Here is a 25,072-nt window from a genome sequence, read left to right as displayed (position 1 = left end):
GAGGGTTGGCTGCTTAGCCTGTGGTGTTTACACAGCAGGTGAAACCGGAGGGGGAGGGCAGGGAAGGGCTGGCCTGGGAGGAATAACTTGTTGGGCTGGTTTGACAGATTCCCAGGGCACTTTCTCCTGGCCTGGTTCAGTGCAGAGCTCTCTGCTGGCCATGTCCCCCTCATCTTATCACACCAACCACACCGGACACACTTAACCGGCTAACGCCTCATAACCAAGTAACCCACGGTTCGGGCATGGCACTGTTGTCGCCTTTGCCCTGTAAGTGGCATCTGGGGTTTTCGAAAGTCGATTAACTTATTTTGTGCCTCTTTCCTTCCCTCACTCTTTCCCCTCTCACTCTGTGTGGCTTTCTTTGATAAAATTGATCACATATTACATAAAATTTTAATATAATTTAATACATATTAAAATGAAAAAAATTAGCTGCTCTTCTACCATTCAGAAACATCTCTTAAATGTCTCCTTGTTTCTCTTTGGGCCTTTTTGTTATAGGTACATATAATATACAAAACGCTATTTGCACCAGAGATATGATTTAGTCCTCAGCTTTTCTATGCTTAACGTCATAGAGTGAGTTTTTTTCCCACTTTTAAATTTTGCTGTATCGTTGTCTTTACTATCACTTAGACCTTTTTTACTTTTTTTTTTAGCAAAAGTATTATAATTGAACTGACTCTTCTTGAACAGTCTGACCCCACTGTAAATAACGAGCTGCAATTTTTAGGAAGTGGTGTTGACTTTTTATCAAGTCTTTTCAGAATCTGTTGAGATGCTAATTAGAAATTTTATTTTATGAACTCTAGTCATATATCTAATTTCCTTAACTTGCATCATTTTTGCACTTCAGTTATTTTGAAAAATAAACCATGACTGAAGTTTATGGGTGTATGCTTTGTAGGTCCTGGCATAGTACTTGGCACATAAAAGGTGCTCACTAATTATTTAAGGAGTGAAAGTCCATTTCTTAAAATGAGTGGGTTCAATTAGAAGACTGCTTATAATCTCCCTCCCCCATCCCCCAAGCTCTAACTTTTTTTTTTTTAATTGCTTTGGTCAGCATAAAATTCAAATTGTTTCTCCATAGCATAGTAATGAACAGAAGCTTTGAATATGACCTTTGGTCTTAGGGGTAAATATCTTAGTTTCTAGGTGCTTCTTAGCTTTGAGTGCATTTGAAGAACTTCTTTTAAAATCAATATTTTTATGCAAATGTCTTTGTAGAAACTAGTTCTGACAGCTTGGAAGCTGTTATTAGTTTATCCTTTCATTGCTGATTAATAAGTTACCACGTTCTTGGCCCCATTTGATTTTCTGTTTGAATGGTATGCCGTTTCTCTTGCTTATCGTATTCCCTGGAAATCCGAGTAGCAACAGGAGTGAATCTTTCTTTTTATTTACTCTTAAAAGTTGAATCTTTCTTTTGAAGACCCAGGAAAGAAAATAGCCTGATGGAAAAAATCTCAAATGGCACAAGAGCATTTTCACAAGAGTGCATGGGACAACCCACTAGATTATATTTTCAAGACAGCAAAAGATGCGGTTCTGGGGTGGGGACCAGGGAGGAAGATGATGGAGGGGCTGTTAAAAAAAAAAAAAAAAAAAAAAAACCTAGACAGAGACCAAGAAAATTTGCATGTGGAAGGGAACATGTCAGAAAAACGGCAGAAGACTGATGTTTCAGGAAGGCAGTGCCTGGTGAGTAACCACACGATCGGAGGTCAGAAAATGGCCCCATCGTGGTGCCTGAGCTCTCTGAGGTTGTCTTATCCTTCTAAGCATTATCCCATAGACTGGATTTTAGACTTTTAAAAAAGTCTTAAGCTCAACTGCCCCTTATATCCCGTTGATTCTAAATCTTCTTTCTTGTGTGCTGTGGCCGAGGTAGCAGTCGTGTGGTCTGCATGTACCGTAGAGGTGAACGTGTTGGCTTGCTATCTTCTGGAGTGCAGTAGCTCTTATTTGCTACCTCTGGGGTTGAAAGATCTTCCTGAACTTAACCAAGTTATTGTTATGCCCATAACTTTGACTGTATTCTCTCAGCCTTTCAAGGGTAAAATGAAAGGAGTGTGCAGTACTTTCCTGGAGAATTCTGAGTTCATGTCATAGGCATTTGAGGCTCCGCTCCCACTCATGTGTTCTCTGGGCTTGGTGGTGCCTGAACTGGAGATCATTGGGTTGCCAGCTCTAAAGGCCACATTGAATGTTCTGCACATGGTAATGCTTTCCGGAAATCTGCTTGATACTGTTTGAAAAGACGCTTAATTCTTGCATCACAATGCTGATGTGATGCCATCTATATATAGCGTGGAGTACATACGTAAGTGTCCTCTGAACTGGGGATAGGCAGAGACTTGCCTGGTTAGACTGTGATATCCTGGGCCCCAGGGCTCATGGTAGGAGCAAGCATGACTCACGTCCTTAAGGCAGAGAATGGAGGCAAACAATCACCTCTTTCTTTTTTTTTTTTTTTAATTAATTTACTTTATTTTTGGCTCCATCGGGTCTTTATTTTTGGCTCCGTCGGGTCTTTATTTTTGGCTCCGTCGGGTCTTTATTTTTGGCTCCGTCGGGTCTTTGTTGCTATGTACGGGCTTTCTCTAGTTGCGGTGAGTGGGGACTACTCTTGTTGCAGTGAGCGGGCTTCTCATTGCGGAGGGTTCTCTTGCTGCAGAGCATGGGCTCTAGTAGTTGTGGCTCATGGGCTCTAGAGCGCAGGCTCAGTAGTTGTGCACGGGCTTAGCTGCTCCGCGGCATGTGGGATCTTCATGGACCAGGGCTCAATCCCGTGTCCCCTGCCCTGGCAGGAGGACTCCCAACCACTGCGCCACCAGGGAAGTCCACAATTGCCTCTTTCTGCCAGCCCTGAGCCAAGCCTGGCCTCCTGTTAAAGGCCTGAGGAGCTCTGAAGGAGATGCTTTCACTGTCACAGCGTGGGGCCTCCTGACTGCCTATTGACACTGCTTCCCGTGGGGAGGCAGCTCCTGCTAGCCCTTACACACTGAAAACATCCTTTCTAAAGGAGCCAGCAATTCTAGCTGACCACCCGTGGAGGCCCATTACTGCTTTTCACAAGAAGCTGGAAATCCAGATGTAAAAATTTAAAGATCAGTCTTTCTATTTTAAAAACATTGGCAACTAATTTAAATGAAAAAGAAGTATTGTGTGAACCACACAATATTTATTGTACCTCTAGGCCAAGCCTGGCCCACAGATCCAGTCTGCAACCTCTATTCCAGACTCGCCCCCTTGGCTGGCTAGAAGACCTCTGGGGGGACTTAAGGAAACCCAGACCCAGCCAGTATCGTCCAAACCCTGTGCGTCCATGGGTTCCAAACCCCACTGCGCTGTCTCTCCCGACAGCTGTTCTGAGCAATGTTCCCCACCCGACTCACGAGCCATGGACCCCTCAGCCTGGCTTGGCCTGGTCCCCTGCTAAGTGCTGATCTCTTAGCTCTCATCTGTTTTCTTCTACACATTAACCCATCTGGCCTCTAGAAAGGGAGAGCATGAAGATCCATGGGGTTAGACAGGCAAACCAGGACCAAACAGAATCAGCACAGAGGCAGGGCCACATGAGCCACGCATAGATTATAGACACATTTGAGGGCAAAATATTTCTTGTCTGCAGCCTGTTGCAGGACACAGGGTGGGAACGGGGTAGCTGCAAGCGTCTCTTGGAGCTGCCTGTGGAAACACCTACTCTGATATGGTCTCTGACTCACTGAGCTATCTAGATTCCCCAGGGAGCCTTCCCCATTAGGAAGAGACATCTACCAGGAAGTGTTCAAGTGGGTCTTCAAAGGCCCACAGCCTGAGTCCATTTTCACCTCCTTTTTTTTTTTTTTTTTTTGCGGTACGCGGGCCTCTCACTGTTGTGGCCTCTCCTGTGGCGGAGCACAGGCTCTGGACGCACAGGCTCAGCGGCCGTGGCTCACGGGCCCAGCCACTCCACGGCACGTGGGATCTTCCTGGACTGGGGCACGAACCCATGTCCCCTGCATCGGCAGGCGGACTCTCGCCCACTGCGCCACCAGGGAAGCCCTTCATCTCCATTTTAAGCAGGTCAAGGCGTTGCCCAGCTGCATCTTTGAGGGCTGCACACTGAACTATCCGAGCCCAGATCCCAGAATAACACCCCAGGAACACACGTGTGGACCAGCGCCCTCCCCATTGTGATTGGCCTAGACCATGTTGGCAAAAAAATCTATCACAGAGAGAGTTCCTTATGCTCTGTGATGTATTTGAAGTCCCTGGTGACTTTTTCTAAAGTGGCCTCCATGGGTTCTCTGGGGTTCTGTCAGTTCCTGCACAACAAGCTCCTCTGCCTCTGATCACTGACCCTTCTCCAGCGGGTGATGATTTCAGGGAGGGAAGCCAATGCTGTCCAGTGGAGAAGAGGCCTTATACAGAGCTGGCAGCCAAATGGAACACTTTCCAGAGGCTGGCCCTTGACAGGTGTGATCAGTGCCAAGCGCAGCAGCCATGTTTAGTGCCAGAAAGAAGACAGGGTAGCGAACCCAAGCGGGGAGGAAGAAAGGATGCAAAGCTCCTTGTGAGGACACAGCCCAGCTTTGGGGAAACATGGAAGGACACCAGGCTCTATCTCAGTCCTCCAACCTGACCCAGAGCCCCAGGTGTCAGGCAACCTCATTGTGTTGGCTGCCTTTTAGGTGAGGTGTGGAGTGACAAATTTAGGGGATTTGGAGTCCATGGACGTGACTTTCTGCAGATTCACCACTTGTGGTTGATCTGGGGAAGTCAGTGAACCTGTGTTCTTATTTATAGAGAACAGAGATGACAGTGTGGACTCTGCACTGCCCACCTCCTAGAGCTGTAGTACAGTTGTTCCGGTTTTGTTAAAGCTGGACTATTGGGCTTCCCTGGTGGCGCAGTGGTTGAGAGTCCGCCTGCCGATGCAGGGGACACGGGTTCGTGCCCCGGTCCGGGAAGATCCCACATGCCGCAGAGCGGCTGGGCCCGTGAGCCATGGCCACTGAGCCTGCGCGTCCGGAGCCTGTGCTCCGAAACAGGAGAGACCCGTGTACTGTAAAAAAAAAAAAAAAAAAAAAAAGAATGTATAAAACTGGACAAAACTGGACTATCACACAATGGCCAGGGGGTTACGGGACCCAGGACACAGGCCCAGTCCCTGCCCTGGAGTCGAGTGAGGGAACAGTGTGCCCAGGCGTGTGAACTCAGCAAAGCGTTGTCAGCACCCAGCTCATAAATTCCCGGAGAGCACCTTTAGGGAGGTGTTTCTACCTCAGGAAGGATATTAAACAGAGCTATGCACCTGACCCTGTGGGAGCACAAATCTGTCCGAGGAGACAGGACACTTGAGCGAAGAAAAAGGGGATTTGCCACTTATTCCCTAAAACTCCCCCTGGGAGATTTGTGAGGCAGAGATAACTGCTTTCCTCAACTTATCTCATTTGATGTTGGATCTCCAGACCATAGTGTGAGGTAGGTGCTTTACCTTTTTTTTTTGTTTTTTGTTTTTTTTTTTTAACAGATAAGGGGACTGAGGTTCAGAGAGACGATTTAGTTAGTGGGGACTGAGACTGGACTCAAACCCAGGTTGACTACGAGCCCCTCTCCCTGAAAGGCTTCCCGGCAAGGCCTAGGCCTCTTACTTCAAAGGACAGAGGGACATACTTTTCCTTTCAAGTCGTTCCATGGCCTGTTCTTTCATTCTGGTTTCAGGTTGCCAGTCTGGCTCCAGTCCCCTGTCATTGGTCAGAAACTCCCTGGGTCAGGTTCCACACTTAAAGTTGGAAGTAATCGCTTCAAGATGTGGCCCTTTAAGGAGAGCAAAGTTGAAAGGCAAATTCTCTTTATCAGCTCCAGTCAGACACTGAGCTTTGGGAAAAGGAAATGATGGTTTGCTCTGAGATGGAGGCTTTTTTTCACCTCCCAGAAAGGAGATGTATTTGTCCTTCTGGAAGAGGTTATTGGTAGTGGTGAAGTGAGGGGGTGAGTGATAATTTTATTCATTGGTTTTCTTCATTACCCAGTTTCATGGTCCTGCCTAGTAAGAAACACAAACCACCGTCCTCCCATACCACCCCGCTCATCCCTTGCCCTCTCTCATTTACACAGGCAGCCTTGAACCAATGAGGAGAGCAGACACTCCTGCTGCTTATGAAACCTCTGGCCCTTATCTCCAGCCCCCTGCCTCCCCATTCCCCCCCCGACCCCATTACAGTAGCTCTGTGATTCCAAGAGATCCCAGCAGGATCCCACCCTGCAGGTCTCAGTAGGTGCCAAGCTTCGTGCTCTGGACAAACAGGCTGGACCAGATCACTGCGGTCTTGGGGATGGGAGCTGAGGATCCAAGAATGTTACTCTTAAGGGGTAGACAGAATAAAAGATGCCAGCAGCGAAGACAAAGGAGAAAAAAGAAAGGTCAGGAAAAGGGGACTTCCCAGGTGGTCCAGTGGCTAAGACTCCGTGCTCCCAATGCAGGGGGGCCGGGTTCGATCCCTGGTCGGGGAGCTAGATCCCGTATGCTGCAACTAAAGATCCCACACGCTGCAACTAAGACCCTGTGCAGCCAAAATAAAGACAGAAAGAAAGAGGTCAGGAAAATGGAAAGGGAGGGTGGGCTCGCACTAATGAGGGGAGGCAGGGTGAGTCAGTGGGTTGAGAGCTGAGAGGTGAAAGTTGCCTCGGAAAGTGGGGACGCTGGTCCCAGAGGCAGGGCTGTTTCTGTGCTCTGGGGAAGGCAGAAGCTGGGTTGCAGACATGCAGACGTTTTCCTGAGTAAGCGACAGGAAGATGAGGAAGAAGAGGCAGCAAAGAGTGGATTATGCTTTTCAGAGCTTGGCTGTGAGGGGGAGAGGGGAGGGAGGAGAAAAAGCTGGCGTTCACGCTCACATCACACTCGGAGTGCGTTTGCCTAGCCTGAGCACTAGGGAGCTGATGGTGGTCCCTGGAGGGGAAGGAAGGTCAAGAGGGAAGGTTCTTTCGAATGTCAGAAATTTGATCATGTTTATAGCCTGAGGGATGGAAGCTGATGGTGAGGGAGAGATTAAATGCCTGTCAGAGCAGATGATTAATGGGCCTACCCCAGAGTAGTGTAGACTTGGTGAGAACTTCCTCAAAGGCAGTACAGAGGGGAGGGAGGGCCCAGGTCCCTGTGAGCAGGCGGCGTTCTGCACTACCGGCTAGAGGGAGAAACAGGACCAGGACTCGGAGAACAAAGCCAAAAGCTACTGGTTAACCAGGGAGTTACCTGAATCTTCATTCAAGCTGCATGAGGATGGCATGGAAGACTGGTCAGCAACAGGAAGGTGGGTCAGGTGGAGCAACTCAGCAGCAAACTCTGGAATCTTTGTGTCCTTTAACATGTGCTTTTAATGTGCAACCTGGAAACTTATTGGGTTGGGAACAGTTTTTAAAGACAGAAGAACCTGACAGAGAAGTCGGCTGTGTGCAGTTATGTCAGACTAACCTCGGAAAGGAGGTGCGGGCTTGCCTTCTGTAAGACACGGATTCAGGAGAGAGGAATGAGAGACGATTCTGGGAAACTTTGAAATAGGAAGGATGTAAGTTCAGTGACTGATCAGATGATATCTTCAGTAAATAGGTTATTTAAGGAGAAGAAGGGGATAGGGTGGGGTTTAGGGCTCGAGGAGAATGGAAAAGATCTGGAACAATCTCTGAAAGGAACCAGCCAGAGATGAATATAAGTTTTGCCAGGCAGTGTTGGAAGATCGGCTGTAATTAGATAGCGTGAATTTGTGTGGAAACCAATTGGCATCATTAAGTGACTTACCAGCAATTCTCAGGCCGTGGGGAGTGGAAACATAGACAGAAGTCTTTGAGGTTTGGCATGGAGTGGGTGCTGGTGAAGCGAGTACACTTCAGATCTAGGGGCAAGGATGAGTCAGGAAGAATTTTCTGATGCAGAAATGATACAACTGAAATGATAAGCCTTAAGGTACAGGGTGGGTAAGGAGGCAAATACTACTTAAAGGAAGTTGATAAACTAGGAAAATAGGGAGTTGTTAAGTAACTGGTAGCCACAGAAGAAGAAATTGAAGATGATTTGAGTGACTAAATGGGCCAGTTGAAAAGTCAGAGGATTGTGGCCAGAGGAGAGAATTTCAGAGTTGAAGATTTTAGAAGTGAAGGACACATGTTCCGGATCAAGACGAGGGTCAGGCTGTGGCCATACTGAGAAGCTGAACTGAGGTGGAAGCAAAGCCTGTCGGTGTCAAGGTCAAGAAATGTGAAACCAGGGTGAATCCTGAGTGAAAGATTGATTAACAAGGATAATCAGTGGAAATGGGGGACTATCTTGGGGTCTGGGTATTTGGGGAAAACGTGACTTAACTGAATGGTGCTGCCTTAGAGGAGGAGGAGGGCAGAGGTAGGAGATCTGGAAGAAGCAGTGTTGAACTGGGAGAAAGGTGTTCTGTAAGTTGGGTTGCTGGAGCAGAACGGCCTCTACTTGAGAGGACTGGGAAGGACGTGTCATGTCATGCAAATGTCAGGGTTCGGTTTCTGCTGGAAGTAGAAAGAGCAGTTTAGAATGTAGGGTATTTAAATCCTATTAAGACAACTAGGATAGAGGTCACAGTACATAACAGTGGCTGGAGGCCTTGCCGGGCCTGGAGATGGGGAAGTGGGGCTGGGCTGGGATAAGGCTGTCAAAGGCTGATTTTGAGTTCAGGGAGTAGGACAGTACTTGTTGATGACAAGGACCAGGGGTGATGATAATGAAAGGGGGAAGCACATGCTAATAGAATCTAGGAGACAGTAAGGAGAAGTTTTGTTATCAGTGGACTGTGTGCAATTAAGCAGCCCCAGGCTTCTCATTAAAACTTTGGTGTGTCTAATTGAAATGTCCACTTGGAATGTTAGTGTGACCAATCAGAACCCTGGCATGACCAATTGGAATGGCCATTGGAATTTTAATGCAACCAATTAGAATATTATCCTCATTAACTGGAACATTGGTATGACCAATTACAACCTGGCAGTTAAAACAGCCAGAGGGATTCTGGAAATCATGAAAGCAGAGTAGATTCTTAGCTTTCAAGAGAGATGCCTTCTGAGGCATTTTTACATTCCACCGAGGCAGTATCTTGAATGCTGGTCAGTAGACAACTGCATTAAATACCTTTTTAAGAGACTCAGGAGCTCAACAGGGGCTGTACTTTTAACTCTCCTATCCCTAGGCCTTGGCATCTGGTAGTTGAACAAATGATGGAAGTCTCATGGAAGAAGATTTTCTGAGTTCTTAGCACTCCAAAGCAATTGTTATTATCCCATGGACCTTGAGTTCTAGAATCGTCCCTTTTTCCCTTTGCACTGCTGGCTGGGAAGCTCACAAACACATTGTACTCCATCTCCAGCTGTGAATAGAACTTTAGGGTATGAGTTTTATGCCGACAGTCACTCTGGCTTCACCTTCTTTCCTTACCCGCTTTAATTTTTACGGTTTATTCTATTTATTTATTTTTCGGTACGTGGGCCTCTCACTGTTGTGGCCTCTCCCGTTGCGGAGCACAGGCTCCGGACGCGCAGGCTCAGCGGCCATGGCTCACGGGCCCAGCCGCTCCGCGGCATGTGGGATCTTCCCAGACCGGGGCACGAACCCGCGTCCCCTGCATCGGCAGGCGGACTCGCAACACTGCGCCACCAGGGAAGCCCTATTTTTTAACTTGAGTTGTCTATTTTGCAAACTACCTCAAATCATTTCTGGAACAAAACAGCTAAATGAAAGGATGGAGAGAAAGACACAGAATGAGGTGGTGGAGGCAAAGGGGAAGGTGGGGAAGAGGGAGAAGGATGTTCATAACGAGCAGGCGGCATTAGGAAGGATTATATCTTAAGATACTCAAGACCCAGAAATCCCATCTTCCTCACCCAGGGAAGAACATTTTTGGGCCTTTTATGGCCTGCGTAGCCTTAGCACCAGGCCCTAGTAGACAGTATGTGTTCAACAAATTCTTAACAGTTTGAGCAGCTCTTTCCTGGGCTCAGCGAATATTTGTTGATTGGCTTTTTTCAACACTTTTTTTTTTTTTTTTTTTTTTTTTGCGGTACGTGGGCCTCTCACTGTTGTGGCCTCTCCCATTGCGGAGCACAGGCTCCGGACACGCAGGCTCAGCGGCCATGGCTCACGGGCCCAGCCGCTCCGCGGCATGTGGGGTCTTCCCGGACCGGGGCACGAACCCGCGTCCCCTGCATCGGCAGGTGGACTCTCAACCACTGCGCCACCAGGGAAGCCCCAGCATGTATTTTTTTATTTCCCTTGAAATTCTTGGACTTCTTTCTCTGTTTGGGAAACAATGGGATACATTAAACAGAAATGAGTTTTGAAGCCAAACAGACTTCGGTTTTAAAACTAACTCTGCTGTTGATTGGTGTGTGCCCTTGGCCAAGACAGGCCAGTCTCTGGGCCCGTTTCTTCATCTGTAAAATAGGGATAGTAATGTTGACTGCCACATCCCTGGGAGGGTTTACTGAGAGGATGTATGTAAAGTACCCAACAGTGTCTAGCACAGGGGAGGCACTCAGCGCATCTCTGTCCACCCACCCCCAGTCCCAACACTGGACATACTTAGCTGGCTAAGTCCTCCTGACCAAGCAGCCCGCAGTTCTGGCATGGCACTGCTGCTGCCTTTGCCCTGTAAGCCAGCTTCACGTCTGGCTGGCCCAGGAAGAGCTGGGCTCCTCAGCCCAGTACTAAGCTCATTTTGCTGAATTCCTTGGCTTCTGGATGCTCTCCCTCAGGTTAGCAGACGGACAGTTTGTAGCCCACCTTTCTGAGGTACTGATGGCCTTTTGCCCAGGGAGTCATGTTTTCCAAGTTAAAATCTCTGACCCATGCGGTTTGGTTTTATGAGTTGAGGACAGTTCAGAACGTGAAAGCATGGCTGTAGGGTCAGATTGTTGAAATGACTGTTCTTGTACTAGGGTTGGGTTGCCCAAGATGATAAGGAAATTTCAGACCTTGGCGGGATGTTGTGTCCTTTCCATCAGCTCATTTGGCCGGTTACCCTCCTAGCATCATATCATGGTCTCCTTGCCAGGACCTGTGTATCCAATGTCTCCAGGTGCCAAGATTTGGGATCTCACACAACATCGCCTTTTGCCAATGGAGAAATGTTACCCCAGGACTTTGGGAAGTGCTCCTGGCTTTTGAGGTCCTTCATAATTCCTAGTAGTGCTGAGCAGGTGTTTCACCTATCACCTTTGTTTTGTCTTATTTATGCTTATTAAGTGTATATATTAATGACAGGTTGTTGTCTGCTACTGTTTTAGGCTTGGCAGGACTACTAATAACCTCCCCAGTCTGTCCTCAAAATAAGCAAAGAACAATTTTCTTATTTACATTCTAGGAAAGATACATATCACATAAATAAGATTCTACTATAACCATTCAATAAATACTCATTGAATATCTACTTTATGTCCTAGCTCCCTTCTAGGTTCCTTGCAGTAAGGTCTTCCAATGACATGTGTGGAAGACTGGGCTGAATATTGACTGAGCCCAGGAGGTGACATGGAAACTTTGGTTTTGAAAAATGTAATGTTAACCTAAGCTGGTCTTTTGTTTGTTTTGGTGGAGAGGATCTGCTGCTTTGCCTTAAAAATAGACATGGAGAAATTTCATTCGTTGAGCAGACCCATCCGTTTTTCTCTACCTGTAAAGAATGAATGATGGTTTCTATGGACAAATGTGCTTTTTGAGAAATGTAGCTCACATTGACTCCCAGAGCACAGTGGGTAGCATCGGGCCATGCTACCCTTGAGTGACCCAGCATCAGCCCAGGTCTGTCCCCTATAGGACCGTGGCTCAGATGTAGCGGTTTCATCGTACAATGTAGAGATTGCCTTATGTCCTATGGATGGAGGTAGAGTCGTTCTTATTGCCATGGAGGTTTATGATTTTGAGGTCTGTTTTTGCCTGCAGGAGCTGCTAAGTCGTACATCTCTTGAGACTCAGAAGCTCGATCTGATGACTGAAGTGTCTGAGCTGAAGCTCAAGCTGGTGGGCATGGAGAAGGAGCAGAGAGAGCAGGAAGAGAAGCAGAAAAAAGCAGAGGTGAGTGTGATACACCACCTTCTAGGGGTACCCATACTGTCCAAAGCTCAGATCAGGGGAAGCTAGACTAATGTGGCTTCGGCCCATCTGGTCAACCCCAAGCCTGGCAGCCACTGGGTGCCAGAAACATCTATGCACCAGAGACACAATGATCTGTTAATACCAAGTTATCAGGTTTTGCTGTGGCTGCAGATTTCAGCAGTGCCCAAACCACCCAGTTTTGGCTCTAAGGCTGTATCCTCCCTCAAGCTGCTGACAAGGATGGAAAGGGAAGCAGTAGTGGGGGAAGGATCAGGCAAGACTTGGAGAGACCAAGATGTCTTCTGTGAGAGCCAAGGTGATGACCGCGTATTGGATGAAGTCAGCTGCTCAGTAAGCCAGCATCGTTGTCCATGGAGTCTAGAGACATTCTTTGATGTGCGTTTCACAGACCCAGATGCAACCCTTAGATTATGTGTTTCTTTCCTCCTGATGGCTCCTATGGGTGAGCCCATGCACAGGCTTTCTCTTAGAATGTTTTCCTGTATCTCGTTTTTGTTTTCTCAGGCTCCATATGCCATTGACTACAGCATGCCAGACTCTTTTTTTTGGATAAATGTTTTGGATAAATTCTAGGCTCAGAGCTCAGAACAGTCCATTTTAACCTTAGATAACCACCTTCCGTGTGCCTCTACCTACAAGTTCCCTGTATTTGTACACTGTGCATTGTGAGCTGTGGAAAGAATAGCCTTTAGGTTTAGAAACACCTTGGCTCAATTACGGACCTAAATGCTTAATAGCTCTTTGAACTTCAGCAAGTGAACTACTTAATCTCTCTGAACTTCAATTTCTTTATCTGTAAAATGGGTAACTGTGTGATGAAGTCGAAAAAAAAATCACCAAAGCTAAGTCTCTGTCATAGGATCTGGCATCCTCTCTTCCATTCAGGCACCTCTAACATCTAAAGGTGGACATTGTTCCATTCAGTTAAGCACCAACACCATCATGCCCGGAAACCTGGCACATTTCTGTGTTTACTGGGTAAACACTGGCGATTGAGACACTTCTAATATGTGGGGCATATTCCTTGCATTGCTTTTGAGAACATGCTCATTAGTAAGAAGTATAGTTGCCAAAAGAAAATTTATCTCCGTTACGCTGAGGACACTATCTTCTAGTGATGAAGAATGCAGGCTTTTGAATCCGACCTCTTGGCTGGAATCCAAACTCAGCTACTCAGTAGGTTTGCGATCTTAGGCAAGTAATTTAACCTCCCAAACCTCTATTTCTTCTTCTGTAAAATGGAGATAGTGGTACTTCCTGTTTGCTCAGTTGTTCCGAGGAAGGAATGAGATAATGTATGTGTGTCGTCCTTAGCGGAGTGCTGGATAACTAGCTTTTATCAGTTACTTACTGATTGTGTTTTTAAGCATGCGAGAAATGTAAATGTCGACCTAGCTACATTATTGACTTCTAGTTCACGCAGAGTTAAAGCTTATCTGTGTGAAGTGTTAGTTAAATAGACTGTGCTTCTTAAATGTTCAGGGAGAAGCAATTAGATTTTCTACAGGTTTAGAATTATTTTACCAATGTTTCAAAATGTGTGATCACGTGGGGATATACATTCAGGCTTGGGGGCAGAATTGAATAAACTCTGTAAGAAGGCTTAGAGTGGTAGAGACAACTCAAAACCGAGGGAGGGAGGGAGGGGAGGGAGCGAGGGAAACAAGGAAAAGAAAGAAAGGAAAGAGGGAGAGGGTTATTAGGTCACACAACTGGAATAGTCTAGGGTTTAAAAAGCTGATATCACTAGATCCAGCTGGCTTTACCGTGTCTTAGAAATCAGGCTTAGTGTCTCATTCGGTTCTGTTTTAGCCTTATTCTCAGGAAGGCTCTCTGTATGTGGTGACAAAGATGGCCGTCAGCAGTTACTAGCCTGGCAACCTCGGCAGAGAGAGACATTCTCTCTCTCTCAAAGATTCCAGCAAAACCCCAGGATTGCATATCAGTGGGCCAATTTGGGTCACGTGCCTGGTTCTGAACCAGTCACTGTAGGGGACATGGACCCACGCGTGGGTGTGTGTGGGCACGAGAGTCAGTCCATGGTGGCAGAATGCTGAGTTAGTACCGAGCTGGAGCAGCTCAGTTCCTTTCTAGGGAAGGAAGGGGAGCTCCCACTTCTGGGCCAAGCACAGCTAAGGCAGTCATTCTACTGTTTGCTTTATTTTTTCTTTTCTGAAGGATTATTTTTCAATCCGAATCTTTGCTTTTGTTTTCCATTAGACTATTCGTGCATGAGGCACCATAGACCCTGAGCTGCTGGCCTCAGTCCTACCCGATAACAGCCCTTCCCAGTTGCTAGTACAAACATTAGGTTTCCACGTGGAGGAGTTTTTCAGGCTGTTCAAACTTGTGATAATCGGGGAACAACGGCCATATGACCTGAAGCAACATTCTCATTCTTGTCATTAAACATAATCTTTACTGGTATGCTCAGACTCTCTACCACTGTTTGTAACTGTCTGGAACACCCTAGACTTACAACCATGGACAGGGCTGCTGAAGCTAGCTGCACTACTGTCATGTGCGTGGTGGAGCTGTTTATTTTGAGGGAGACGTTTGGCTAGCTGGGGTCATCAAGGTTGTAGTTGTATGAATAAAGGGAATGTTGCTTCCCGTCCTACACTGCTGCTGTTTTTCCAGTGAATGTGCTTAGCCTAAAGCCTGATTGCTTGTGGTTTAAAAGAGGCAGGACTTTTCTGAGGTAGCCAGATCTGAAATAAACTTTCTCTGTGTGGCTCAGGCTTTATCCTAAGCAGGTATCCTGCCGCCCTGTAGTCAGCTGTGGAAGTGATTACAAATGTTTGTCTATAAACCCAAGGACTTTGAGGTGTAGGTTTCTTGTTAAATGGAGACAATCCTGATAGCCAGCCTCGCTCAGGAGTCCGTGGTGACCCTTATGAGACGTGGGTGAATACTGGATTTCCTGTTTACCTTTTCTCCTGAGCCTTTCGCAGTGGTCCTGGGTCATTTCAGGAGACCCAAGATTGGACCAATTGGGTTCACTCCTGAAAAGCAGGACTGCAGGAAAAGTGACCAACATGGAAAGTAAATACCACAGTTAGGGTGGCACATGAAGGAAAGAGATCCAGGGCAAAGGAAAACCTCGGGGTGGCCCACCTATCAAAGGCATGTCCCTTGGAGAGATCTTCCTTGGAGAAGGGCATGTGGCTTCCCTAAGCACTGGGGGTGCAGGGAGGCCTGCAGCTGGATCCCTCTGTGAGATCCAAAGTGTTCTGCGTGTAGTAGCGGAGCAGCCTTTCTAGAGGGGAACAGGGATCCAGCATGTGCTTGGAAATGAAGTCAGCCCAATTGATCAGGGACATACATAAGCCTGAAGAGAACTGGAAACGAGCTCTAGGATTTGCTGGCAGAAAATGGAATGTCTTACAGCACAGGTGTCCTGCTTCCTTTCTTCCTATGGGTGGGACCTTGGAAGGGGAGGGATTCTGATTTCTGAACTGTTGCAATGGGAATGATGAACATGGAGTACAGAGCAAAGGCTGGGAAGATTGTGTTTGCTCAGAGAACAGCTGGCCTGACTTAGGAGAGTTTTATTATTCTTGTTTTTATTTACTCATTTTTGTTTGTACAGGAAATGTACTCCAACAATTCAGAAATTAAGAGTTCAAAAAGGTATATGCAGCAAAACCTCTCCTTCCCCAGCCAGCAGTCAGACACCCATGTTGTCAGTTTGTTTTGTATCCTTCGGAGTTATCTTATGCATGGACAAGCACATTTATATGGATAAATTCTTTCCCTCATATTTGCACAGATACACATTATTCTAGACCTTTTTTTTAATTGAGCAGTCATAGAGCTTGTTTCATATCAAGTACGTTAAAAAAAAACTTTCTCATTCATGTTTATGTTTACATATTATTTTACGCTCTGACTATGCCCTCATTTATTTAACCAGTTCTCTCTTGGGTGGACATTTAAGTTGTTTCCAAGTGTTTGCCCTTACAAATAATGCTATTGTGAGTAAATGTGTGAGGATATTGAAGTGGAATGGAAGGGTCAAAGGGTCCAACACACTTGACATTTTGACAGATGTGGAGGTGGTATTCCCACCTGCTATGTGTCAGAGTGCAGGACAGTATTAAACTGAGCATGAAGGAAGCGGGAGAGAAACAACTAAGTAAAGTTGTGAACAAGTTTAACAGGTAGGATGGGGTGGGAAAGACTATGATTATGGGAAGTGCCCAGTAGTTAGTTTCACATCGAAAAGAACCATCAAACAAACCAAAACTTTTTTTTTTTTTTTTTTTTTTTGCGGTACGCGGGCCTCTCCCGCTGCGGAGCACAGGCTCCAGAGGCGCAGGCTCAGCGGCCATGGCTCATGGGACCAGCCGCTCCGCGGCACGTGGGATCTTCCCGGACCGGGGCACGAACCCGCATCCCCTGCATCGGCAGGCAGACTCTCAACCACTGCGCCACCAGGGAAGACCCGAAACAAAAACTGTGACGGTTGGCAAAGCAAGAGTAATAAAGTGAGTTGAGATTACAGAACAGGGATTAGAACCTCATAAGTGTCACTTGGACTTTATGATGTGGGACCCAAGATTGAAAACACCACTACAAAAGGCTCGGCCCTATGGGAGAGAAAAGACCTATTAAGAGAGGAGAGGGGGGCTTCCCTGGTGGCACAGTGGTTGGGAGTCCACCTGCCGATTCAGGGGACACGGGTTCGTGCCCCGGTCCGGGGGGATCCCACATGCTGTGGAGCAACTAGACCCGTGAGCCATGGCCACTGAGCCTGCGCGTCCGGAGCCTGTGCTTCGCAACAAGAGAGGCCGCGGTAGCGAGAGGCCCGCGCACCGCAATGAAGAATGGCCCCCGCTTGCCGCAACTAGAGAAAGCCCTCGCACAGAAACGAAGACCCAACGCAGCCAAATAAATACATAAATAAATAAATAAACTCCTACCCAACACCTAGGTATTGAAGGGTTGGTTTTTGTTTTTGCCTTCCACCCCCACCCCCCCATTTATAGTTTCTGCCCTGAATGTAGATAAAGAAACCAGGCAATCTGCCACTCTGGCTCTAATGCTGAAGCAAAGCTAGAAACTAGTTTATGAAGTGAAAGTGATGGGTCTCTTGAGAGAGTGGCCATTGTTATTTTGAGAGTTCATGACAGGGAGGGAGGGGAGAACGCGGCATAGCCAGACATGCACTGTGGACCTTGGAAATCATACCTTTGAAAGTTCAGAAATAGAAGCGATGACTCAAGGATATTGAACTACATAAAAATATACTTATTTCTGACTGTGCAACCTCACAAATAATATACCAATAAAAAGGAAAAGGTAGAGGTACCTTGAGAGGAACCAGTTTTCAAAGGGGCTTGTACAAAAGGTAGGAAGGACGGAGAAAAGTGCACCTGCACGAACAGCATCAGGAAGATCAAACCCCACTGAAAGGGACAGTTCTGAGGACAATGGGAAGATTTTCCTTTAAAGTTATGTTCTCAAGAAGATCAAAGAAAGAATGGGCTTGGTTCCACTGATACCTCTGACAGGTGCACAGAACTTAGGACAGCAGTCCCCAGGCTGCTTGTTTATAAGTGAATTTTAAGGAATCGGAGAAATCAAGTGAGTTGCTGAAAAACTGGAAGTAACCATTTTCTTCTCCTCCTCCTCCTTCTCTTTTTTCAAAATGGCAAAGAAAGTTAGAAGGGTTCTATAAAATTCAGTCTACTGAGTTTGAGGTCAACCCTATGATGGTTTGTGAGAAGACAAAGTAGGGATCTGTGTCCATTAAGAGTAAGTTACGTCTAATTGGCCTCATTGGTTTGGCCAGGAGTGCATCTTGTAGTGGTAGGCTGGGTAAATCCTCACTTCAGTGAGGCACTGCGAAAACATTGCTTGGCATAGTCTTGTGGATAAGATAGAGAAATATAGGATGAATGCTAAAACAGGCATATCGGTACCCAAGTGATAATGAATAATATCTTAAGACTACCTCTAGGAAGATTTTTTTTGCAGAGGGTCATGTCATCTGCCTTTGGTCCTCCTGCCTGGTGTGCATTTTTAGTCCATAATTTAGCTGCTGATATAGAAGGCCTTCAAGTTGTGATGACAGGAAGCCAAAGGAAAACTAAGTGGATCGGTTGACATTGGGATTCATGAAGACCTACACAGACTGGAGCAATCCATAAGTTGGCAGGAAAAGAGTAAAAGAGAGGCCAGGAGAACCTGAGTAGTGCAGAGCTGCCGAAGGTAAGGAGTAAGACGAGGGAGCCACGCAGCCTGAGGACAGAGGATGCGTGTGTGGATCTGACCGCGAGGAGGGTGCTGACCCCTTTTGTGCTGGAGATAGAGCTCGAGCTCATCTGCCTGGAGAGTGGGGGTGGGGATGAGGTGATGAAAATCAGGGCCAACGGGTCTAGACCCCTCACTTGAGAGAGACAACAATGAAGGGAACAGGAGAAGAGTGAGGGCCGTGACGTTCTTGAAACTTACATAAGAGAGAGAAGAGCAGGTGTGAAGACCGGCAGGGCCAGTGACCAGGAGAGACTAAAGGTTCTGAGAGAGTGGCCAGTAAGGGAAGCATGCTGGAGGGTGCAGAGCCACTGGGCTTTTGTTGTCAGCGATCGATGTCACGTGGGCCTTAACTGTGTTGCATGACCTTGAGGTGTTTTCTGTTGCTCTCCCGGTTTCTCTCCTTCATTTCTTATGGCTCAAACACTTGGTGGCAAAAGGAGAAGCAGTGGGGAAGGTGAACTCACATTTATCGAAGGCCTCCGTGTGCCAGGGCACCGTGTGAGGTGTTTACCAAAGTCAGATGAGCAGGTGAAGCCAACCCTCTGACGACTGACTCTGGGGAAAGACAACGTGGGGCTGTCTCTGGGCTAACTCAGGTGCGCTAGCTCCAGGAGAGAGTGGCTGGGAGGCCAGGAGCCCGCTTATGACGGCGATGCCTGCATCTGCAGCTCTCCCAGTTCAAGTGGCATCGCTGGAGGGAGAGCAGGCTGGCGTAGGGGCCCTAGCAGTGCTCTCTCAGACCCAAGCTGCCATCCGGACCCTCAGTTTTCCTTCTACATTTCCTTCTACATTCTTCTTTTAGGAAACACTGTTTCTGTGGGGGATGGAAAACCTCTTTCTAGCATGCCTGGACAGTTCTCATGGTGCCAGGCGGCAAACCTCCCAGTACCAGGTGCCAGTGCTCAGAATGTCAGTAAAGGTGGGCAGAGACGGGCTAAACACTTTAAATGGCTGCCACCCACCCTAGGCTCTGTCGGGATCTGTTGCCAACTGTCTCCTTAACTCCATGCCCCGGCCCCGTCAGCTGCCCGCAGTCCTCCCCAGGCTCTTGGGTTTCTCGTTGCCATGAGTGGCACCATCCTCCACCCTGCCAGTCAGGCCCGTGACTCCTCGTCCCCTTTACTTCCCCACACAGGCAAGGGATCTAGAACGCGCCTACTTCACGTCACTTAGACTCGTCCCATCTCTCTGTCTCGACCCAGGCGGAATTAGTCACTCACCGCTCCCGGGAAGCCCCATGGTCCTATTGGTGTAGCACTTACAGCCTGTTGTGATTGCTATTTGCGTGTTTCTCCTCACTCACCTGCGAGCGCCATTGCTCACTGTGGCCTTGGGTCTCTGTGGAGTGACGCTAGATGTCTGTGGAGTAGATAAAGGAAAGCCCAGCAGAGCTGCTAGCGCAAGGGATTCAGAACCGAGTAGGTATGAATTCCAAGGGTTGCAGTTATTTTCCAAAGTTGCCATAAAAGGTCAAAATGTTCTTGAGGCTACAGAGGAGTCAGGTCTGGTGTCGGGTGTGAGGGAGCGTTTAGGGCTGGGGACGTAGTAGCGTGCGTGCGCGTGTTGTGCGCCGTATGTCCCCTGTGCACAGGTGTTGGCACGTTTGGGGAGGGCGTCGGCGAGTGTAGAAGGGATGCATCCGTATGTGATCCCATCTCCGCTCTTGCTAGACTCTGCGCCTCAGACGCTGTCACGCAAGGACGGCCCCCAGTATGGTACGAAGGCCATACTGCAGACGGGCCCACGGATGGGGCAGGTCAGGGAAAATGCCACGTCTTTTGGTTCCTGTGAAGAGAGCATATGGTCACGGACAGCGACCGCTGTGTGCCCCCTGCCGTACACTTCCATCCTTCTGTTCTGCTCTCCTAAGGAGTTCCGTGTCTGAGCGCTGACTGACCCTGCGTGCTTTTCTTCTCCTCTCTCTTCCTTCCTACAGTCGGTTCTGAATGTGATCGGTGAGCTGCAGCAGCAGATGTGTAGGCTGCAGCTGGACATCCACAGGCAGATTCAAGAGCGCCTCTCACTCAGTAGGGACCACCCTGAGGAGGTGGCAGCCGACGACGGTGCGGCCCGGCCCCAGCCCTGCGGCCAGGAGTGTGCCCGTTGGGAGGGGTCACCTGTAGGAACCACACTTAAGTATATCAGAGCATGCGTGTGTGTGGCATCTCGCTGGCGGAGGGGCTGGGGCTTCTCCTACCTGGAACAGCGTGTGCTGGCTTAACATGGATCCGTGGTCACCTCTGGGCAGAGCTTGGGACTTGCTCCCCTCGGGATGTGAGCTGAGCTCCGTGACCCTCGCTGAACGGGGTCTGAGCCGGCGAGGCCAACCCTCTGACCGGTGGCAGTACTCATCTCTCTCAGGGCTGGGAATGAGGTGTGTCAGGTGCCCTGAGTGACGGGGCGTCGGTGTAAAAGCAAGCTTCGGGTCCCCTTCCCAGGTACGACTCAGACACTGGTTCTCCCTCCTGGGCTGGGAGATTAAATGAAGTTTCAGCTCCCATGATTTTTTTTTTTTTTAATTTAAGAAAAAATGGCATCATAAAATAATCCTCTCAAGTTTATTTTTAAAGAGGTTTATCCCCAGTGAGAAAATAGAACACAAGTGTCCACAGGCTGTGACAACTCTCATCATCTGAATTTCCGGGAAAAGCTCTCCCGTGTGATCACATTTGAGGCCCTATGGGGTGTATCTGCCTGGGATTCTGGACTTGGCCCCTTGCGCTGGTGTCACCAGGTCCTTTGTGGTGGCAGCTGCACAGAGATGAGCCTGTGCTTCCAAGGCCCGCTATCGAAGAGGACTTGGAAGCCCAAGGGAAAGTCAAGGGCGTAGTAGCCATGTCTGTAGGAAGTTGCCATGGTCCATACTCAACTATGGGACATGTTGGAAATCTCCACCCAGACTTGGGCATGAGGGGAGGAGGCCTCGGTGGGGAAAAAATTGAGAGTCAAGATATAGGTGTAGATTTGGAAAGGGAAGCTCTGAGAGGGGTGCTGGGCATGCCCCCTGGTGAGTGGGTTACCCCAGAAAGACTTGTAAAAGAAGTTACACTGTGCACCAGTGTTTATAGCCCACGATGGGCAACAAATAGCTTAGAAGGAAGGGGATGTGCCGGAGAGGTCACAGAGCCTGGAGGTCATCATGCTCTGTGTCCCCACAGTGGCAGCTCCTCAGCAGGAACCTGCACACTTTCAGTTCTGCCATCAGCAGGCCTGGCGTCCCCTCAGGCAGGGCCAGAAATGTTCTCAGAAAATGATCCTGGATCTGCCACAAGTCACAACAGGCCTTAAAGTCTAATGTTGCAGATCACAGAGGCAGTAACCTTAGCTTGGAAGATACGTTTCTAAAAGGGCATCAACAAATGTTCACCTCATTTATAAGAAAATCTTAGCGAATCTCCCTGCACAATGCAAGTGTAAGCAATGGAACTTTCTGGTGGATTGTCTCAGGATGCAAAGGTCCGTTAAATGATGGCTTGAATTGCAAGTGTTCGTTCATCAAGAAATAACGCATACCTAACTATGTGCCAGAGGTTAGCAGAGCTCACGGAGTTCACAGTGTAGGAGAACTAGCCATCAGCCATCACACCAGTAACTGTTTAATTGCAAATGATATAAGATTATACAGATGCCACAAGAGAGTATAGCAGAGGGACCTGATGAAGTGTAGAGGTTGGAATAGCTTTGCTCGTGGCGGCCTGAAGGATGGGCAGGGGTTAACCTGGCAGAAAGTTCCAGACAGAGGGAGGGAGAGGCATGTGTGAGGGCCCAAGTCAGAAAGAGGAACTAAAAAGTATCCAGCGTGGCTGGAGCATAACTGGGGAGAGACAGTAGTACAAGAGGCAGGCAGGGTGCTGGGTTAGGCCGGGCCGTACTGGTCGTGGGTTAAAGTTCATGGGCTTTTGAGGAGCAGGGAAGGGCCAGGATCAGATCTGTGCTGTAATTGTATCGTTCCCCTGGATGCCATGGGGGTCGATGGCTTCAAGAAGGGCAAGATGACAGAAGACCAACCAGTGGAGAGGCTGTCCAGGCTCTCAGCAGTAACTGCTAGTGATGCTAGAGTTGAGATAAAAGAGAGATTCAGGTGATTTCCTTGAAGGTGGAATTTAGAAGGCTTGGGGGGTGAGTTACGTATGTAGAGGGGGGAAGACAGAAGGAGGTGCCAAGGATGGAGCCCAGGTTTCTGGCACAGGATGGAGATGCCATTTAGTGAGACAGGGATGTCTGTGAGGGGGAATTAAGGGTTACACTTGGGTCATGACAGTCGTAAGATGCCTCTGTGCCATCCACGTGGAGATGTTGTGGGAAGTTTGTTATGTGAATCTGGAGTTCAGAAAGTCTATGGGAGGTAATCGCTTTTATGCTAATTTTTCTGATAGAAACCAGTCAGCAGGACCCTTTGTCCATTAAAGGAACCTAGGTTTGGGATAAGGGTGCTCAGCGGTGTCTTTACTAAAAAGGGGTACTTTAGAAAGCAGGGGCCCTGGGGTCAGAAGATACAGCCCTGATTTCCAGCTCCACCACCGGCAAGTTGTTTAAATGTCACTTCCCCACTCAGCAACCTTCAGAGGCTCCCTACTTTCTAAAGAATGGCATCAGATCGCCTCATATTCTCATCCCAAAGCCTTTACAGTAAGGCCCCACCGTTTCCCACTGAATGCTGCCCATCCTGTGCTCCAGCCCAGCAGGCTGTCTGCCCTCTCCCTGGACGCCGCCTCCCTCCCTCCTTTCTTCAAGCCAACCCCTCCTCTGAACTGGAACACCCAGACCGGCTTCTGCATTTCACACTTAGCATTTGTCCTTTTAGCGTTTTGTTTCTATCCTCCTGGCTGTCACTTCCTCTGTGAAGCCTTGCAGGAACGCCGGCCTCCTCCCCTGGGTTCCTCGACCCCCAGCACAGACAGATGCTCCCTGTTAGCCTGCTTCCTGCTACTTTGTCTGTAACAAGCTGCCTCATTTCTGCATCTCTGTTTCTCTTGCTCCCAACTCCTACCTGTCCTTCCCCCACACATACGTGCATGATTTGGGCACACCCCGCGGGGAACACAGATGTCAGAAAGGAGCGGGGAGAACGAGTTCTGCAAAGAAGAAGCAAGTTTTCTCTTCCTTTTGTCTGGAACTCCCTGGCCTTTGTTTTGTAACGGGCACATAGCTTTTCCTGAAACGAGGACCGTGTTTCAAGATTGGAGCCAGCCACGGCGTGGAGCCTGACGCGGTCGCTCCTGCCTTGGTATCCACTGTGCATGTGTTACCCAGGGTTGTAGATCCCAGGAGCAATCCTGTTCTTTAACCATCAGAACTCTGTCTTTCTTCGTCACCCCCCTAGGAGTTACTGCAGGAGCTCCGGCACCTCAAAATCAAGGTGGAAGAGCTGGAAAATGAACGGAACCAGTATGAATGGAAACTGAAGGCCACCAAGGTAAAAGGCGGTTCTGATGCCCAGTGGGGAGGGTCTGGGGTGTGCCGTAGCCTAAGGCTGAGGAATGGGAATTGATCCCACTGTGTGTACACGCAACAGTGCCCAGATTGTGCGAGCAGACAGATTTAATCCAGGAGGGCTCTTTTCCTGGGGAAAGCCCATGAGATTATGAGCTGCTGAGGCCGCCAAGTCTCCTTCCTCTCTCTGTGTCCCATGGCACCCCCCCCCCACCCAGGCTGACACTGGGCCAAGCAGGGCCTCTACGAGTGAGTGATGAGTCCTAGGACAGATGAATGCCAACATTGTCTTAGCTGCATCATTTTAAATTTAGCAGCCCCTCTAATAATCAGTTTCTAGAAAGAGGTATGCTTTTATTTTTAGCAATTCCTCAGAATATATACTTGTCATATTTTTGTAACCAGATCATGTTTCTATTGAACTGGGGAGCTTGCTATCTAAAGGACACCCACGATACATTCTTTCGTGAAGTAAATTTTATCCCTCCCTCCTTTGTTTTCGCTAATAGTTTCCTCCTTCATTTCCTCTAATAGTTGGAATGGATTCAGCCCACACATTTATTGTTTTGGCCAGAACGTTGTATTTTAAAACGTCGAATTAGCTGTCACTTAGGCATTAGGAAATTTCACATATACAGTTAGGCTTCCATGCAGGCAGAAGCCTAACGCTTTGGGGTTGGGGGCGGGAAGCTCTAAAACCCTGAAGCAGTTTTTCCGCCTGAGGAGCTGGCCAGGCTCCCTCTGGTGGGTGGGTGCACGCCTGCCTTTCCACTGAGAGCTCTGCAGCGCCACCCACAGGTGTTACCACATGGTCCTGTAGGCATCTTCATCTTTACTTCTTAGAGTTTTCTTAACATCTAGTTTGTACTTTCAGTTTTATTTTTTCTATACCTTTAAATGATTCTAAAAACAATAACCGTTATAGATAATTTTAAACCACAAAAATTTAAAAGAATAAAAATCATTCGTAAACTGCCCAGGAGCTACCACTATTAATATTTCCTTCCAGGCATTTCTCTTTTTGGGGTCTCTCTCTCTCTTAATTTTGATGTTGATAATTTATACACAATTTTATACCATGCTATTAGAAAACTCCGAACATGATGTTGATGTCTGTATAATATTCTATTGCATAAATGTAATTTTCTCAACTGTTTTACAGATGAGGAAACTGAGGCACAGAGTAGTTAGGCAACTTTCCCAAGATCTTACAGCTAGTCAGCTCCAGCGCTAGACAATCTGCTTGATCATCTACTGCTCTGT

The 25,072-nt window shown here is 47.9% G+C and overlaps 1 protein-coding gene across 3 annotated transcripts in view; it reads left to right on the top strand.

The window, feature by feature from the left end:
* The window catches only part of PPFIBP2 (PPFIA binding protein 2), a 149,842-nt gene that overhangs the window by 87,198 nt on the left and 37,572 nt on the right, over positions 1-25,072 (top strand). For all 3 annotated transcript variants that reach the window (XM_079930567.1, XM_079930566.1, XM_079930565.1), the window contains 2 exons: positions 11,942-12,073; positions 23,700-23,792. In XM_079930567.1, the coding sequence (XP_079786693.1) occupies positions 11,942-12,073; positions 23,700-23,792 (225 nt within the window). The remainder of the gene's footprint in view (positions 1-11,941; positions 12,074-23,699; positions 23,793-25,072) is intronic.

The sequence above is a fragment of the Stenella coeruleoalba genome (genome assembly GCF_951394435.1).
Source record: "Stenella coeruleoalba genome assembly, chromosome: 8".
Taxonomy (NCBI): Eukaryota; Metazoa; Chordata; class Mammalia; order Artiodactyla; family Delphinidae; genus Stenella; species Stenella coeruleoalba.
The sequence above is the reverse complement of the archived record's forward strand: the minus strand, read 5'-3'. Positions and strand labels throughout refer to the sequence as shown.